This window comes from Drosophila takahashii, chromosome 2R, assembly GCF_030179915.1.
Source record: "Drosophila takahashii strain IR98-3 E-12201 chromosome 2R, DtakHiC1v2, whole genome shotgun sequence".
NCBI lineage: Eukaryota > Metazoa > Arthropoda > Insecta > Diptera > Drosophilidae > Drosophila > Drosophila takahashii.
Genome location: NC_091679.1, coordinates 22,484,630 through 22,502,193, shown reverse-complemented (window position 1 = coordinate 22,502,193; position 17,564 = coordinate 22,484,630). Strand labels below are relative to the sequence as shown.

General features: G+C 47.0%; 1 protein-coding gene across 19 annotated transcripts in view; it reads right to left on the bottom strand.

Annotated features, from left to right (window-relative positions):
• Positions 1 to 15,063, bottom strand: part of CAP (Cbl-associated protein) — a 33,404-nt gene extending 18,341 nt beyond the window's left edge. For 2 of the 19 annotated variants that reach the window (XM_070212285.1, XM_017144699.3), the window contains exons 1-2: positions 7,119 to 13,656; positions 4,651 to 4,854 (exon numbers count right to left, since the gene is read on the bottom strand). In XM_070212285.1, coding sequence (XP_070068386.1) covers positions 4,651 to 4,854; positions 7,119 to 12,465 — 5,551 coding nt within the window. In that variant the 5' untranslated portion in view covers positions 12,466 to 13,656. Of the gene's footprint in view, positions 1 to 848; positions 945 to 3,688; positions 3,761 to 3,933; positions 4,089 to 4,650; positions 4,855 to 5,976; positions 6,500 to 6,782 lie in introns of those variants that run through there. The other 17 variants (XM_017144700.3, XM_070212288.1, XM_070212290.1 and 14 more) reach the window with 15 other exon arrangements.
• Positions 15,064 to 17,564: the final 2,501 nt, after the last annotated feature.

Genomic DNA, 17,564 nt, shown 5'->3' with positions numbered 1-17,564 from the left:
GTCTTTAAGCTAAGAACTCTTGATTCCAGAAAATACGTCTATTGTTTTTTAATTAACAAAAAAGATAAGAAAGTTTAATAAGCTTAAATATTTACTAAAACACCAAATCCTTTAGAATAAATACCCTTTTCATCAACATATCTTTTTTCTCCAATCACAAATGTGATATATGGTAATTTATTCAATTTATACAGCCTTTAATGGGTGATAAAATTAGAACCTAATCATCCATTTTGATCAGCGCTTAACCAATTTAAATCGGAGAAAAACGTTTGCTAATCTTTTGCATAATGAGAATAAATTGCCCTCAATTGCGACTCTCTTCTGCCAGCACAATCTTATAACTTGTCGCATAACCCCCGCGATGTCTGTGCAGCTTTGCATTGGGTCTAGCCAAAATCTTTCATTCTACAGATTTATTTGCCACCTGTAAAAAAACAAAAAGCACGAACAAACACCAGGAGATCACAGATACATTTACCGATTCAGATACAGATACAGTTAGAGATAGAGATGCCCTAGGCGCATTGCCTTCGAGACATTGACACGTATTTGGCCGAGGAGCAGTGGTGCTGCCTCTAAATTCGTTAGCGGTCTTTTCGTGGGTTTCACGGGGGCGGTGGGGTGAAGACTGTTAGGGGGCGGTGGTGAAGGTGGTGCTGATGCTGGTGTTTCGTATGTGGGCGCGCTGACGTCTTTATTCAATCAGCACTTAATTGAATTATACAATCGAATCAAAAGGAAATTTCTCCTTGCAAATGTCAATCAAACTCGCACACACCGCGATCCTCTGAGTCACTCGGATGCGGATTAGTCTTAGTCGCATTTCGCACTACTGAGGGATTTACCTAAGGAGATTCACCGGTACGATACGGGTATTCGGGAGCGATTTGCTGATTGAGTTGCTGACTCCGCGCACGGCTCGAGGCGAACTGAATTTTGCGTGACTCGCCAGCGTCGAGCAGAGCTAAAAGCCCGGGAATGGGGATGGATTCGGATTCGGAATCGGATTCAGATTCGGAATGGGACTGGGAATGGCTATGGCTGTGGCTATGGGCAGGGAAAAACAAAAGCCAAACACACCCAGTTCGGCTGCGACGGCTGCTCCTCCGCCCCATCGTCACACAATCCCCAAATAGCAGATCAATTACGATTCTCGCTGCTCGGTGCTCGATCAACCGGAGACAGGGGAACCTCGAGGGGCGAACGCCAATTATGCGTGCAATGCGAAATGGAACGGAAGTGTGTGCGGCGGAGTACAGTGAAGCAGCTATGTTTATAGGTATAAAAGTCACTGGCAACAAAAACTGGAAAACATCAAAACAACTCTTCGGCAAAGCCAGACAAAAAGCAAACTCAAAACAATAAGGAAAACAAAGCCAAACACAAAGCCAACTCGATTGGTTTGGCTTGACTTGGCTTGGCACTTCCGGTGGCCACTGACGCTACTGCCGAACGCTGCTTTAGAACAAATCAGACGGAAAATTCGAAAATTCGCTTGGAAAAATGTTAATAGTGGCACTTGAGAGCGCGACACACCCGCCAAGGAGCGCCCGCAGTCGAGCAGAAGCCGCATTTCGCTGGCTTTCGTTGTTCGAGGCAATTCATTTCAAATTTATCGATTTGCGAACAAGAAAAAATTGGAATATCAACTAAAATGGGGACTCCACAGAGAGAAAATCGGCTAAACTATTTTATCAAATATTCAAACATTTAAGAACTACAGTTTTTTAAATGATTCAAAATTAGCTAATTTTTGTTAGCTAGCCGATTAGAAGACACTTACAAATAACAGACTAATAGTTCGGCATTTTCACTTACTCAAACCCTTAGAATTCCGAATTTGGATTTAATTCAAATGCTTATAACACAAATCCTATTATTCCCAACCAGAAGAAAATTTCAAGGCCCAAACGAACACAAACGATTTCTTGAATGAAGTCACAAACTTTTCCCACAGTGCACCTGCAATGAGGGAACCATTTAATTTTAACTCTGGATAGTTTGTAAAATGTTTTTCCAATAGCGGAACCCATATGCTCGCTGCGGCCTTGTAAAAGTCACACAAAAGGTGATGGAGAAAATAGTTCGGGCGGAGTGGCCGGGGGATCCGGCCAACCTGTCACAGATTGGAAAACGGGAGTTGGGATCGGGAGTTCCGAGTCAGAGTGCGACCTGTCAATTGGAAATGGGAATGAGAATGGAAATGGGTGCGGCTGCCTCTGGCAAATTAAGAGCATTTCCTGAGTTGATTTATGTGGAATTCAGGGGGAGTGCGTCTGCGTGTGGCTTGTGGAGAGGGCGGGAACTCCTCCATTTAGGGTTATTTATGGAGTGCATATTTGCGGTTCAGCCGGAACTGATTGGAAAAGCTCTAGTTGGAAACCGAATAATGGGCCATTAGCAAAGAACAGAGATCATATTTAATGGTGGGATCTCGTTTATATAAGAAGGTCAAATTGTCTTTTCGAAAGTATCCCTTTAAATAATTACAAAAATAATTATATTCATAAAAATGATAGCCTTACCCCAACCACTTAATTAAAATCCGTTTATTTATCTGCCCACCTATTGACTCACGAATTCTTTTCCATTCCATATTATTAAGATCTCTTTTCAACAGATTGATAATCCCAACGAAGGCAACGTCATCAAACAGAATTAAATCGCTATTTACCGACCAGAAGCTAAGGCAAAGGAATCGTTTCGTTCAAGTTCAACTGAATTTATACCGAACTATAAATTATTTTCACTCACTAAAAGTCTTAAAATTTATATTTTCCATTCTTTGGCATGGGCAAAACAGACCAGAGAAAACAGACCGAGCCGAAAAAAATGCGAAAGGGGAAAATGTTAAAAATAACAACATACAAATTAATGCTTTAAATAAATGTGTAGGAGATCGAAATTTCCAAAGCATAGATAATGCCATCAGATGACGCCAATCAAGGAATAAAAGTTTTGATGGATTTCCGAACGCCCCCGTAAATCCTCAAAGGGGTTTTACGGCCCACGGCGGATTGTGCTGAATGGAAAACGGAAAATCCAACGGACTTGGCTAAAACAACATCAAATGGGTCGGCATGGCGACATGGCCGAGTACTCTGCTCTCCGTGTTGATCTTATTTAGCAGGCATTTTTATTGGAGACTGTAAAAGGCGGCATCCGCGTGGGCGTCCAACACGAATAGCGTACAACAATTGAGAACATTGCAAATATTGTAATAAATATTCCACATTTTCTCCCTCGGATTTTACGTCATTTCGTATATTTAGCAATGGCGCACCTCGTTTCCAGTTTGGGTTTTCCAAAACGCTTGCCTAAATCATGTGGAAACTTTCGGTCTGTGCACAATTAACATGAACTAATGTGAAATATTTAAAATAAACAATCGCAACTGCCAAAGGCAAAATCAAGTTCAGTCCATCGGCGAAAAAAGGAAAACAAAATGAAATGAAAGAGCTAACACAAAAAATGATCTATAAATACGAGCAATAAATTTGGAAATGAATAAGTCGAAAGGTGGAAAGTTGACTGGGAAATCGCGGCGAAAGAGCCACTCAACTCGTCTCGACTCGCCACCGGAATCATCAAAGACAGCCCGCTGAAAACGTCATGTTGGCCATTTGTCACACTTGTCGTGGATGCATCCGCGGGATGCAATATGCATCCGCCAGATAAAATTTACCTGAGCCTGGTGGCGCGCGCGCCTTGAATTTGGGTGCAAACATCGCGGTGCCCGCCGTGCTTTGTGTGTGCTCTGCAAAAATCAAATTGCAAATGGCCAAAACGGCGATTTAGTCGGGAATACTATTCACTGAATACACTTCACTTCGGGTGCAGCTCGGCTGCATCTCTGGAGTCTTTTCGAGACTTTCACCGCGGAAGTGGCAACAGGCACAAACAAACTCGACTACAAAACACTCAACTAACCCTGCCCCATTTCTGCTGCGGTGGAAATATAGAAGCGACTTCTTTCTCGATTATCAATTTTCGATTTCCGACTTCGGACTTTTCTATATTTTCTATTTTCTGACGCGTCTTCGCGTTGCTCACACGACTTTAACACGACGACGACTACGAAACGGTTGAATTTTCGGGCAGGTTGCTTGGACTTTCCGTTCGCCAGACCCCAGCCGAAAAATCTCAATTTGTGTGCGAGCGCAAGACAACAAATTTGTTGAACGTTCTCGTTCTCAGATGAAAAATTCGTATTTTTTTTCTGTTTCGCCCAGTATAAACAACAGTTTTTTTATGCTTTCGTAAACAGAGACAGGAGAGGAGGCCCAAAAAAAGAAAAGAGCGATCTTCGGGGAGTGAAAACGAGAGATCTTCGACTCAAGTGGGTCATAAATTATGGACACAGTGCAGAGATAATGATATATATGTATAGACATGTGTAAATATATGGCCGAGTGTGGCAAGTGACCAAGGAGAAGCCTTCGTGTCGTATACGCAATGTGCTGAAACAAAACAGGCGATCTGTGCTGCCTACTTTTGGGCAGTCCATAGATACTCACCATGTGTAAAGTGGATTTGGCTAAAAATAAACTTAACATAATTAACACAAATACAGCGAGAAGGGGTTAGACAATTAGACAGCAGGGGCGGGGATCGGAAGGGGGCGTTCTGGGGGTTTTTCTGACACACCATTCGCGTAGAGGAAGCCCTTGGCCAGCTGCAGTTCGCTGTCGATCTCCTTGAGAAGATCGCTTTCCGACCAGCTGCGCCGCTGCCTCTGCTGCTGCAGCTGCTGGGCGTTGAGGAGGAAGCGCGTCTGCTTGGGTGGGCGTGGTCGCAGCCGGACACCCATTCCCGCTGTCGAGTTCGCCTCCTCGGTTGCGGTGGCTCTGTCTGAACGATAGCATTCGGTTAGATCTTCGCCATCTAGCGGAGTGCGTTCGACGCCCCCGTCCCTGTTCCCATTTCAGCATGCATATTCGCTTGTACACAGAGAAAAAGTAGTTGGCCTGGCCACACAATTTTGCCTACACTTTTCCCTCTTCTATTGCTGTTATCGACTGTCAATGCACAAATAGTTTAATGCAGTAGAAATTTTAAAAAGTGTCAGTTTTAAAAGAAATTATTAGAAACTCTTTCCAAATTTCATCCAATTAGCTCGTTATTTAAGATATTCAAGAGTATGTATAAATTATAAAAGCGGTGAATCATTTAGAATTACCCAATTTCATATTCCCATTTTTCTCTGTGTAGACGCTCTAGCTCAATTGCCCCCGATTCCGTAATTCTTCTTTTTAAACAAACGGATCGTCTGTCGGACTGCACTTTGTGTCCATGCAATTGAATGGAATTAATTTAAAATTTCCGCTTAATCGCAATTTCGCTTGTCTTTTCCTTACTTTGTTCTCGTTTCTTGAGCTTGATTGCAATTCTTGGGGGCCAGATAAGTTGGTCGTGAGGGAGGGGGTGGAATGGGTGGTTTTGCGTTGCCGCGAAAGGGTTAAGCCGATTTTAGCCCTCGGGCATTTGAGCAGAGAGTCTTAAGCGAAAGCTTGCGGATTACAAAGCCAAATGATTTATTATCTTAACTTAAGCTTAAGACTAGACAATAGTATTTGGTGAGTTGGAGAAACATCAGACAGTTTAATTTAAGGAAAAGCTTTTAAATGTTAATATTTTTAATGGGTAAGCATTGATTACTTCATTATTAAGTATTCATGAATATTATAATTTAATTAGTGGAACACTACAGAAGTAAAGGTATTCTCGATTAAAAGCTTGTTTGGCGTATACAAATTCGAAACATTCCCCGAAATGATGAGTCGATCGTTTATAGATCTTGCATATATTTCCCAAACATTTTGTTTACGCCTGTCTGTTATTTCCCAACCGCACCGTCTGCAAATCTCTGTACACTACACACGAATATGGATTAGTTTTGTTTTTAAGCACACCGACTCTCTCTTTTTTTCGGGACACATCACACAACTAGAAGGAAACGCATGCGGAATATATACAAATATCGAATGAATGCAACGAAAATACTCAAATCAAGTAAACAATTGTTGGTTAATCAAATAATTTCGTTTTATTAAACAGTAAACAAACAACACTAAATATAATTTTCGGCTTCGTTTTATTGCTATAGTATTAAGATTATTTTCAATGTTTTGAACATTTAACAAAGTTTCACAAACGCAATTTGGACAAATCTGTAACTAGTATATAGTTTATTATTCAACATGAGCTGAGTGGGGGATGCTGCATGCAGCTGCGGGGGACAAATTGGGGGATAATGGGACTTTTGCTGGGGTCAGGGGTCAAAGCATTCGGTTTGTGGTTCAGAATGTGTTGGAGGCGGAGTGCTCGAAGTTTCGCCAGTACTTGTCGAACTCTTCAAAGATTTTCGATCGGAAGGGCGAGCCGGCGAAAAACTCGTTCAAATTAGCACCGATTTTTCCCGGCTGGGGATCGCTGGAGCGATTTATCTGGTGGTTAATGGTGCTCCTGGATTCGGATTCGGATTCTGTGGCCTCGTCTGTGTGGAGGAAGTAGGAGGAATTCGCGCACAATGAACAATCAGAAGAGAGAGAGATAGAGATATACAAAAGAGAGAGATGGGACAACACCAAGTAGCTACTGTATGCAGGTGAGTGTGAGCGAGATGGCCAGAAACCAGATAGAGGATACTTTCAACTTGATATTAACAGATGGAATTTTGGTATGACATTCTGCGGGACTTAATACGGTTACCTTTTAAGATCAAGTTGGAAAGGTGACTGTATAGAGTATGTGTGTGAGGGAAATGAGGGAAAACTAACTGAACTTGTTCCAGGCGGTCAGCAGGGATAAGCCCACCAACAAAGCGGTGCCCAAGATGCCGCCTGCGGTGCTGGATGAGGGATTCAATGGTTCAACGGGTGGTGGTGGTGCAGAGAATTGTACTACGGATGGGATAGAGGATGGGGTGGAGGAACCACAACCGGTATTGAGATTGGGGTGGGGATGGCTTTTGGGATTGGAGTCGGAGTCAGGCGATGAGCTGTGGTTACTGGTTAGTTCCAGGGGGATGTTATGACTCACGAGCCGCGCCGTTTGCGAGCGTTCGCGGTAAGGACGGCCACGCTTGCCCCCGGAAAAGTGGCCGGGAAACTCACCCTGGACGGAAGGCGGCAGCCGGGAAACCTTGTACGTCTTCACGATGCTCGTCTTCTTGGTGGCACTGCTGTGCGAGTTGTCGGTGGCCTCCTCCCGGCGTTCCTGCTCCTCGTGCCGCTCCATCTGGCCGCCATTCGGCAGCTGTTCGCTGGTGGAGAACTTGGCGAACTCCCGCAGGTGACGTGGCAACTGGCGGAGATTGGCCTCGGCCTGCCCCTCGAGTATGCGGATGGGTGGCGCCTCCACATCCGATTCCGGTTGCGACTGAACGGCTGGCTGGGGCTGCGATTCCGCCCCACTCTCCCAGTCACTGTCCGCCGGCATGGCCAACTTGTGGCGCCGCTCCTTCACGCGGTCAAGGAACTCATCGCTGATGGTCGCCCTGTCCACCGTGGAGTGATCCTGCTCGTCCTCGATCTTGGATATGCGTATGATCTTGTGCTGCCGCCGCTCCTCTCGCTCGGCCACCTTGTTCATCCACTCCTCGGCCATCTGCTGGCGGAACACCTCGTCCTCGCTCAGCGTGGGCAGCTTGGCGGCTGGCCTGTAGCTCTCCCTCCTCTGGGGGGCCGGCAGCACTGGCGCCCTCTGCATCTCCTCCATCAGGCGACGTCGTTCCTGCTGCAGTCGCTCCACCTCGAACTTGAGCTCCTCCTCCTTGGAGAGTATGTACTTCAGCTGCTGCTCGTGCAGCTCCCTGGGCAGCGAGGACCTCCTCTGCTGACGGTCGTAGGCCGGTGGAGGCACCTGTGGAGCAGCTTGTGGTGATGTTGGTGTTGGTGCCGGACTGACGCCCCTTCTTGAGGTGGTGCTAATGTACCGCGGATTGGGATCCCGCTCGATCATGGAGTAGCAGCTGCCGTAATGGGGACGCTGCTGCTGTTGCGCCTGATTAAGCATAGGGGCATGGGTTCTCCGCCCCCCGTAGGCATTGAAGGTATCATAGCTGTACTGGCTGGAGCTGCTCAGGTCATTGGTGCTGGCTGAAAGCCGTGGAGCCCTGATTGGCATCCTCTGATTCGGATTAGGATTCTGATTCTGGTTCTGTCGCTGATAGCAGATCTCCACCTCCCTGGCAAAGGGTCGAGCTATGTTCTCCGAGTAACCCAAATCGTTGGCATACCGCGACCAGTCGTCCTGGTGGCCAGTGTAGTGACCCACTGTGGTGTGCGGACGTGGTGGGGGTTCGTTGAGATTGCACATGGACTCGGCACGTCGGGAACGCGGCTCCAGCTCGATGGGAATCTCGTGGGTTTGCGGCGGAGTGGCCTCCATTTGTCGCGGCACCGAGGACATGCGCTCCTGTCGCGACCTTGCCGACCGTTCGATCTCCTTCTCCAGCTCCTGCATGTGAGCATGCCGCCGCTGCTGCAGCTCCTCCTTCGCCGTCGCAGATGATCGGGTGAAGCCACTGAGATCGTACAGCGAGGCAGACTTCTCCCGTCGCTCACGGGTCGTCTGCAGCTCGGCGTGCATTTGCTGGGACAGCCTGTCAAAGTCCTTGAACACGCGGTCTTGGTCCAGCCGGTCCCCATCCCTCTGATCTCCAAAAGCATCCGCAGCGGCCTTGGCACGCTGCCGAAATTCCTCATACGTACCGTTGCCGCCGCTCTCTTTCGGTGGCTGGCTATTTTTGGGCGCCACGTCTCCATCAATGAAAGTGCTGCCGTTTAATTTCGGTGCTGACATAATTGGCGGTGGGGGGATGGGCGGCACGGGAGGCTCTTCCTGCTCCTTCTTCTCGTGACTGGAGCTGCTGACGTCGTAGATCACCTGACCGTTCTCCAGTCGCTTCTTGGACTCGTAGCTACTCGTCTCGATGTTGGAGTAACGCTTCGTTTGAGTGGAAGTCTGGGCAGGATGGCCGGATGTGGGGAACTCAATGTTGGAGAACCGCTTGCGCTGCTCTTCGAAAATGTCGCCCTTGTGCTGCGGGAACATCCTGGCCAGCTCGCTCTCCATGCCGTCCAGCGTGGGAAACTTGGACATGGTCTCTGTGCTCTTGGTGGTGGTGGTGTGCTTGGTGGTGCTGCTGCTCTGGCGTTGCTCTGCCGACTGCTGCTCGAGGAGATCAGCTGCTCGCCTTGGTTTATTTTCAAGCGATGACGATTCGCTGGCCGCGATCTTCTGCTTTTGTTCGCTTGCGTCATCTCTCTTGGCGTTTTCATGAGCAGTCGCCTTGGCCGCCGTTTCGGCGCTCTTCAGCGGCACAGGCGGCGGGGGCAGGGGGGGAGCCTCTGGCGAGAGGCTCTTGCGCAATTCGCGCATCTTGGCCGCCGTCTTGAGCATCTCGCTCTGCTGCTCCAGTTGCTGCTGCTGGTGATCCTGCTCGCGCACCTGCGCCTTGGACAACTCATGGTAGCCCCGACGCTCCACGAACTTCTGGTGGGCGTCCAGGAGGTCGTCCGGCTGGGTCTGGGCGTCCAGCAGCTCCCTCTGACCTGGCGAGAGGCACACCAGCAGCTGGGGATCGGACTGGGTGGGCAGGCCCAGCCAGGCGGAGGAGGAGGAGAAGGAGGAGGACTTGGCCTCGCTGGCGTTCAACTGCAGCTCCTTGATGTGCGGCAACTGGGGCAGGGGATAGGGCATCTTATTCTCGTTCTGATCCGCTATGTTCTGGGCCACGCTGGCTAGCTCCTCGAGCACCTGTTCGCCATAGGGCATGGAGGCCAACTGCTCGGTGCACAGCAGGCGCAGGTTCTTGATGGCATCCGTATCGGGATCCGAATCTGCAACTGAAAGCTCTGGCTCTGATTGGGGTGGAGTGGGTGGTACTAGTGGTGCTGGTGGTGGTGCGGGCTTTTGTCTGAGTGGCGGTGTGGGTGGCTGGGGCGCCAGTGGGGGACTGGCCAGGTTGATGGCCGTGCATTGGCTGTGGGTGGTGCTGTCGGAGCAGTGGGAGTCGTTCGACTCCTGCCGCTTCAGCTGCAGGGTGGTGAGGTGGAACGGGGGGGAGGACGAGGTGGTGGGACTGTAAAGCGGTAGGTCGCTGGAGGCCGGGGGTGGGGGAACGGGCGGCGGCGACGGCGAACACGGCGGCACTTCACCTCCTCTTTGCTCCTCTTCGCGCCGCGTCATCTCGATCAACTCGCGCACTTTGTCCATGTTGCGAACGAACTCCTCGCGCGTGGCCGCTAGCGGCGATGCTGCCCCGAAACTGACCGCCGATTCGCCAGATACTTTTGTATCTTTTGCTAATTGCTCGCCATCGGCTGCCGTGGGCGTTGGCGTTGGCGTCGGCGTCGGCGTTGCGGCGCTCAGCAGCGAAGACAGCGAGGAATTGGCATTGTTAACAGGTGTGCTCTCGCGACTCTCATCGACCTCGGACTCTCTGCCCGTCTCTAGTTCCATTTCCGTTTCCGTTTCCGCTTCCGTCACACTCCTGTCCGCCGTGGTGGTGCTCGTGCTGCTCATCTCATCGTCCGGCCGGAGGATCAGACGGCTGGCATCCGTATCCAAATCCACCAGGGCCCGTTCCGCCAAGGCGGCCGCCTGCTCGAGTTCCAGTTCCATGAGGTCGGACACACTACTCGAGGCGGAGGAACTCAGGTAAACCAGCTCAGCATCCTCTGATTGGGGCGACAGGGCGCTCTGGAGACGGGTACAGCTCTCCAAGTCGGATGATTCCTCCAACAGCTTCGTTTCCAGTTTCAGCGGCGACGGTGCCTCCTCCCTGCGTTTGTGCCGGCGACTAAAGTCCAACTGACTCCTCGGGAAGGTCTCGTTTAGCTTGGGCGTGCGGATCTCCGCCTGATTGCCTGCAGCGGAACCAGAGGAGTTGCGGAAGCTGGTTGCCTCGCCGTTCTCCTCCAGGATGCTGTCCAGATAGCGGGGATTGAGCAACTGCGGCAGGAAGTGCGACTCCAGAGCGTTCCGTTTCTGTGCGCGCTTCTGGCGCAGTTGCTCCTGCTGCTGCTGCATTTCCACTCGACTGCTGGACGGCACCTGTGGATCCGACGGAGATCGCTCAGCTCCCAGGACGCCAATTGATCCCTCTGATTCCGAGTCCGCTTCGCAGACGAGAGGCGACGGCAGGGTGGAGTTGAATTCCCCAGAGCTGCAGTCGCTGTTCAGTTCCAGTTCCTGGATTTGAACATCGCGGGAGAAGCGGGAAAATTGAGCGTTGCTTGACACGTTTTTCGGGGACTCCACCAAATAGCGGGGTGGTGGAGACAGGGTTCCGGCCAGAGAGCCACCGGAAGTACTGCTGATCTCCTCGATGGTGGGTTCATCTTGGGCTTCCAGGTGTATCTGGTGTATAATCACCTTGGAGGGGGTCTGTTTGGGAGGCAATTGCTGGGGAGGAGAAACTTTCACTTGGACGTCGTCTTTTTTCTCGATTTTCTTCACTGACTTTGGGGCAGTTTCAACATGTTGCTGTTGGTCCTTCTCCTGTTGCTGCTCTGGGGCAACGGCAACATGTTGCTGCCGTGCTTCTTCTTGTGCTTCGAGTTTCTCTTGCTCCTGTGGACTTAGTTCCACGTCTTTTTTATGACTTTCTACCGCAGCAATATGTTGCTGGTGTGCATTCTCCACAAATTCCATGGCTTTTTGAAGTTGCAACACATATTGCTCTGGTTCTTTTGGCTCAGGCTGTGCTGGTTCCTTTGAATAATCCACTTCATCTGGCTTTTGAGCTTCGTTACTTTCATGAACTTGTAGATTTTCAACCTGTTGCTGCTGTACGTTTTCTATAAGCTGACTAGTTTCAGGAAGTAGCTGTTCCAGATTCTTTGATTCCTTAATCTCCGTAGATACAACCTCCTTGGATTCCACAACCTTGTGTTGCTGCTGCGATTTATCTTCACCGTTTGCCTTGTCCTCCTCCCTCACTATCCGATGAACTATGACCTTGGCTTGACGCGGACTGCCCGGCGGCCTTCTTATAATAGTGGGTGGTGGGCGCACCTGCTCTTCGGCTTTTCCATTAGTCGCCGCCTGCTTATCGGACTTTTCCTTGCGGTGTTTTGAGTTTTTGGCACCCATTTCTGCGTCCGAATCTTCTTCTTTTCGGATGACTGTTGCTGGTTTCTCGGATAGTTCTTCTTTTTTTTCCTCTTCGCTTTTCTCAAGAGTGCTCGTCACCTTTTTGCTGTTTTCCGTTGGCCCATTTGAAACGCTGCCAGAATTTCCATTATCATCTACGGAGGAAGAAGAGGTTGCTACTGCGATCTGTGAGTCTTGACGTTCCTGATCCTCCTGCTGCTCCTGCTCCTCCCGCTGCTCCTCCGCCCCCTCTGCCTGCTGCTGATTGCTTTGGTTTGGGTTTTGATTTTGATTTTGGCTTTGGTTTCGATTGCGTTTGTTGCGATTGCGATTGCGATTACGATTGCGGTTATTGGGCATCGTCTACGGAACTTTCGCTCGATCTGAACTAATGCAGTTTCCTATGTGGGTATATGTGGGCTTTATGTGTGAATGCTTCGTGTTTCGTGTGTGTCTCTTAATCGGCCAGAATCTACAGTACAACTAAGTTTCTGTTTCGTTTCTCGATGTCGTTTATTTCTAGTTCCCTCTGTGTGTGTCACTCGTCGCCAGAAACTCAACCAGAACTGAACGGAGAACCGACAACCGGCGGCATTTCTGCTCACGACGACAGCCGGCAAAAATACAACAACAAAAAAAGGAAGGAACGAATAAAAAAGAGCACTACGAGCGGAAAATCATATAAAACAGCGACGTCGCAGTCGCTGCCGGCGTCTCTGCCGCCCCGCCCACCGCACACCACCGCCCACCGCCTGGCACGCGTCCGAAGTCGTTATGTTTTCAGGTTTATTTTTCGCTGCCGAGATCGCGCCTTTGTCTCCGATTGCCTCGAATTGTTTTGGCCAAATTAAATTGCGTTTTGAACACCGAACTTTCGCTCTCGTTTCGGGGTATATTCGATTCTTAGCCGCGAATATGGGGTGATTTTAGAAACATTTTTCGTATTCGGTTAAAGATCGCGCTTCCCGCTCCTCGTGGCGCTGGCGACCGACGGACAAGGAATGGCCCATGGGCCTTCCACGATCTCAGCCGGGAGCCAGCTCCCCAGTCTCCCACTCACACACATCTGCACACACAACCCAATTCGGATGCACAGTGGCAAGTATTTGAAAAATACACACAGAAAAGCAAGTCGGGGAATTCATAATGATGCTCATTTTCATTTTCAAAATACAAAATACATACAACGCATACAAACAGAAAGATAGAGAGAGAGAGAGAGAGTCTTTCGGGAATAATGTGCAAAACCAAAACAGAATGCAGGGTATTCCAAAGACACCGAAAAATACCCAAGAGACCGAAAAAACAACAATATAACTTCTAGGTCAATGCAATTTCCACAAGCCAAACAAACTCATAAACTCAAATCAAGAGAAACGAATCGTACGTTTCGAAAATATATTTGGCGCATCCATAAATATTAGAATATTCTTTTGGAACACGTACGCAATTTGTTTGTGGAATTTCAGCTGAAGAATATATGCTTTCGAAAATAAAATTTTAAAAATGTCACAAACACATTTTTGTCTAGAATTTCGTTTGATAAATGCTCAAGATTGAAAGATGTAAGACATTAAGGGAAAATAAATTATTTAGAGGTCGCCTAAATGCAGAAAAACTATTATCTGGCAGTTCGGGAATCTTAATTTTAATTATTTCATATTTTAGATGTTTGACTAGAGGAAAAGCTGCCGTGCAATATGCCCAAAAAGATCTAATGCAGGGCATTGAAGAAGAGAACTCAATACGGAAATAGTTTGCCACAGTTCGAGTTTGTCTATATCTTCCCGCTAACGTGTGTGTGTAAGTGTATCTGATGAGTCTGCGCCGGCTGGTGTATCTATATACAACTTATGGCATTTTCAAGATATTTTTCGTGCGTAATTTCTTTGATTTCTGTGGTCACAAGTCTCTGCTTTCGGTGTACTCTTGAATAATTGAAGAAGCACATATCCACGCGTTTGTAGGTATATATATAGCTCTTGCATATATCATCCCAGTGGGCCATGCGGTTAGTAGTATTCTGCTTTTATTTTTAAAGGTACTTAATGGCTTTCAATTTCTCTTGTTCTGTCTGGCCTGCAGCCCATCTCCGTCTCCATCAACTTCCTCCGCCCAGAGCCGATCTGAACTAAAGTGATTTCAGTGGGTCTGTCAGGTGCCAGACGATCGGTACACGTGATGTCGAGGTTTTAGCCCGGGGATTATGCAATTTCTGCACTGTGCGACAGAGAGTGGGATCCCAATTAGGAACTACTAAACGATCACTTCCCCCAGACGGAACCCACACTTACAACTTATGTATTCTCAATTGGTTTCGGTTTTCGCTTGAATTTCGTTTAGGCCTCGTTGGGTTGTCCGAATCACTGACGTACACCCAAGAAGCCAAGTAGCCGCTATCTATATCTATGGAACCATTGTAGTAGCTTCTATTTTCTGTATTTCTTGCCCCGTAATATCAACAAATTCGAAATTGATTTCTCCGCCTCGTTCTATTTGCTGTTGAACATCGCACATTTTAGTTATCTTTTCTGGGCTATCGCTGATAAATTTTGCATTTTTGATAAAGAATATTTTTGCTTTCAATGGAATCGAGGTTGGGGAGCTCAATGAGTGAGGTGAGGTTGGCTTCTTGGAAATTTATTATAGAGGGAGCTTTTATTGCTAAAAAAAAGCATAGAGGGGGTCATCAAAAGAAGCCTTTCATTGCGATTTAATTGAACAAGATCTACGATATGATTTTCGCTTGGGAGATTCTTTGGGATGAATAAAGCATACTATGATCATTTTGTTTGATTGTAAAGATTTATATATAACGGAATAGTTACTTTAAGATTATTATTTTTACTTCGGTAATAAAAATATTTTAATAAGAAGCAGACCCAACTTTTTTAATTAAAAGAGACCGTGTCATAACAGTTTAAGATTTCTAAAAATTTTATATTTTAGAATTTCTTTAAATAACAGACGATAAGTAAGTGCTTACTAAATAAAATAAATGAATAAATAATTACATTTCGATTAGCAATTATGGTTGAAGCTACAAGTTTTTCCTCTCTAAATTTTCCTTTCACCAATGTTTGATTTTAGCCACACTCTTCATTCACTCAACATTCACTATTTGTCATATGTGTTTTCTAGGGTATTCCGAGTGTTTGGCTGCCTGGCGATTTGTTGGCTTTGCACTTATGTTGTTTGGGGTATTTACGGGTGCGGGCATGGGTATGGGTATCTGTTCGAGATACACTCACTCTCTCGGATACAGATACACTCGTCGCCTTTGTTGTGATGGCTGCTAATTAGCATAGATTTTTGAGAGTCTTGGTGCTTTGCTTATTTATTTGGGCAGCGCCGAGCGTTCTGTTCTCCCATAACGAGCTGAGCACATGTCTGCTTCTCTCTCTCCCTACTTATGGTTTGTTTGCCTTTTACACAACGCACACACACAGAGTATAAACACAAACAATGTGCTTAGTAAATTAATTTATGAGTCGCCCCACAAGAACATCGAACCCGCTCTGACGTCACGTTCTTACAATTTAATTCCCAATTAATTGCAAATCGTCGGCATCGGCGAAAAGGCGTTGCATCAAAGGCCGCGTTCGTGAGCCAACTGAATTGCAAGTGCGGCAAAGAGACCGCCGCCAAAAGGCCGACCCCACTGTCTCCTCCGCACAGTGGGCCCGTTCTGTTATCTTTGCGGCACATTCTAAAATCGAACAGTGATCTCAGTGCCTCGCATCCAAGTGCCAAAGTTGGCGCGTAATTGCCAACGTTTTCGCCAATAACAGTAGTTGTATTAAACAAACACACTAACTTCTGCCCTATTGCGTCAGATTTCGCAGGTTTTCCCAGCCGCTTTTCCCCTACCGAGTTTTCCTTGGCCGATGCTAGCACACACAGAGAGAGTGAAGGGAAAAACAAAACAAAACACACAAGCACTGGGCTATTTTTAAGGGGCGCAATCAATCGGCGACTCGAAAACCACAACTGGGGTGAAAATCACTACAATTCCGGAACCGAGTGTGTAGTGCAGTGTAATTTCCGATAGCTATGCCTATATAGCTGTCGCTCGATCGACACAACGTCAAAGTCGAAGTTCTAGTGTACAACTGAAGCCGAAGCTCCGAAAGCTCCCCCCGAACACCTGGAAACACGACAAAAGGTGGCAGATAATTTTCTGACGAAGCCTTCAACTTTTGCTGATTGTCGGCCATCTCGCTCTCGGTTCCGTTCCTCAAGCCCTCTCGTTTTCGCACTGGAATCGATTGCAAATCGGTTTCCGACAGCTCCTAATTCGCTGAGCGCTTGGTACCGGGCATTAGAAATGTTTTGGCACTGCGCCAATCTGCTGACAGCTGGAAGCAGCTTTCGATTTCTGGAATAAACAGCCGAGCGGAGCGAGGAGTCGCGGGGTCTCGACTTGCGGAGCACTTAGGAGTGCTATTCTGCTTGGCTGCCGTGAAATCATAAGCAAATATAAACTTGATCAGATGGGAAAGTTAAGGTTAAACGGGTTCTCTCGCTTTTTGGTACCCGCCACTTTCGAGGCAATGCAAATTCTTAAATGTTAATTGTTAAATACCTAAGGGGTTCTTTGTTTGTGCTAGGTTTCCGGCCAGTTCTTTAATTTTTACATTTGTTTACATGTCTTGATTGTGTTGCGGTGCTGGAATTCTTTTAACACAGTTCAACTATTAAATACAAATATTTGGAATTTCAAAGTCATATAAACAAAAAGAAACACAAGCAAGTAGGAAACTTAAAGTGATTTGTAAAACATTTTAAACTTATAAAGAAAACGTCTAACTTTAGAAATATATGGCATACTTTTTGGTGATTTTCACTGATTTTCAATAAATCCATTCTTCCAATATTTTCACTATTTATTCATTATTTGTTTTTACTAGTCTGTAATCACTAATTTTTAAGATTTATTCGGTCATTATTATCACATTTTCCACTGTGCTGTAATCACTGAAATGCCTTTGTTTTGGCACGATGTTAACTTATCGTACAACATAGACCGACACAAATCAAAGAAAGATAAGAACGAAATTTTGCACAGTAAACTCGAAAATGTTTATCAATATTTATTCAAGCATTTGCTTTATGATTTATTTGAGAACCTGAACCGCAGAGCAACCAACGAATTATATAACCGAAACGTTTGCAAACCAAAATTCTGAAGTCATCTCTTGGCAAAACAACCAATTCACGCTGATTGCATTGTCAAAAGTTTCGTTTGTGTTGCTTTCTCAGATACTGAATCACAATTCAATACTGAAATTCTGTTGGCTTTGCCATTTGCACACAAATTTTTTGCCAAAAAGCCAGTCAGCTGCGTCAGCTGAGCGGCGGCAAAACGACTTTATAGATAGCCACAAACTGGCTGGCAAAATTATCATAATGAAATAATGGCCAAGCGACACAATGGTCAACGATTTTGGAAAGGTTCG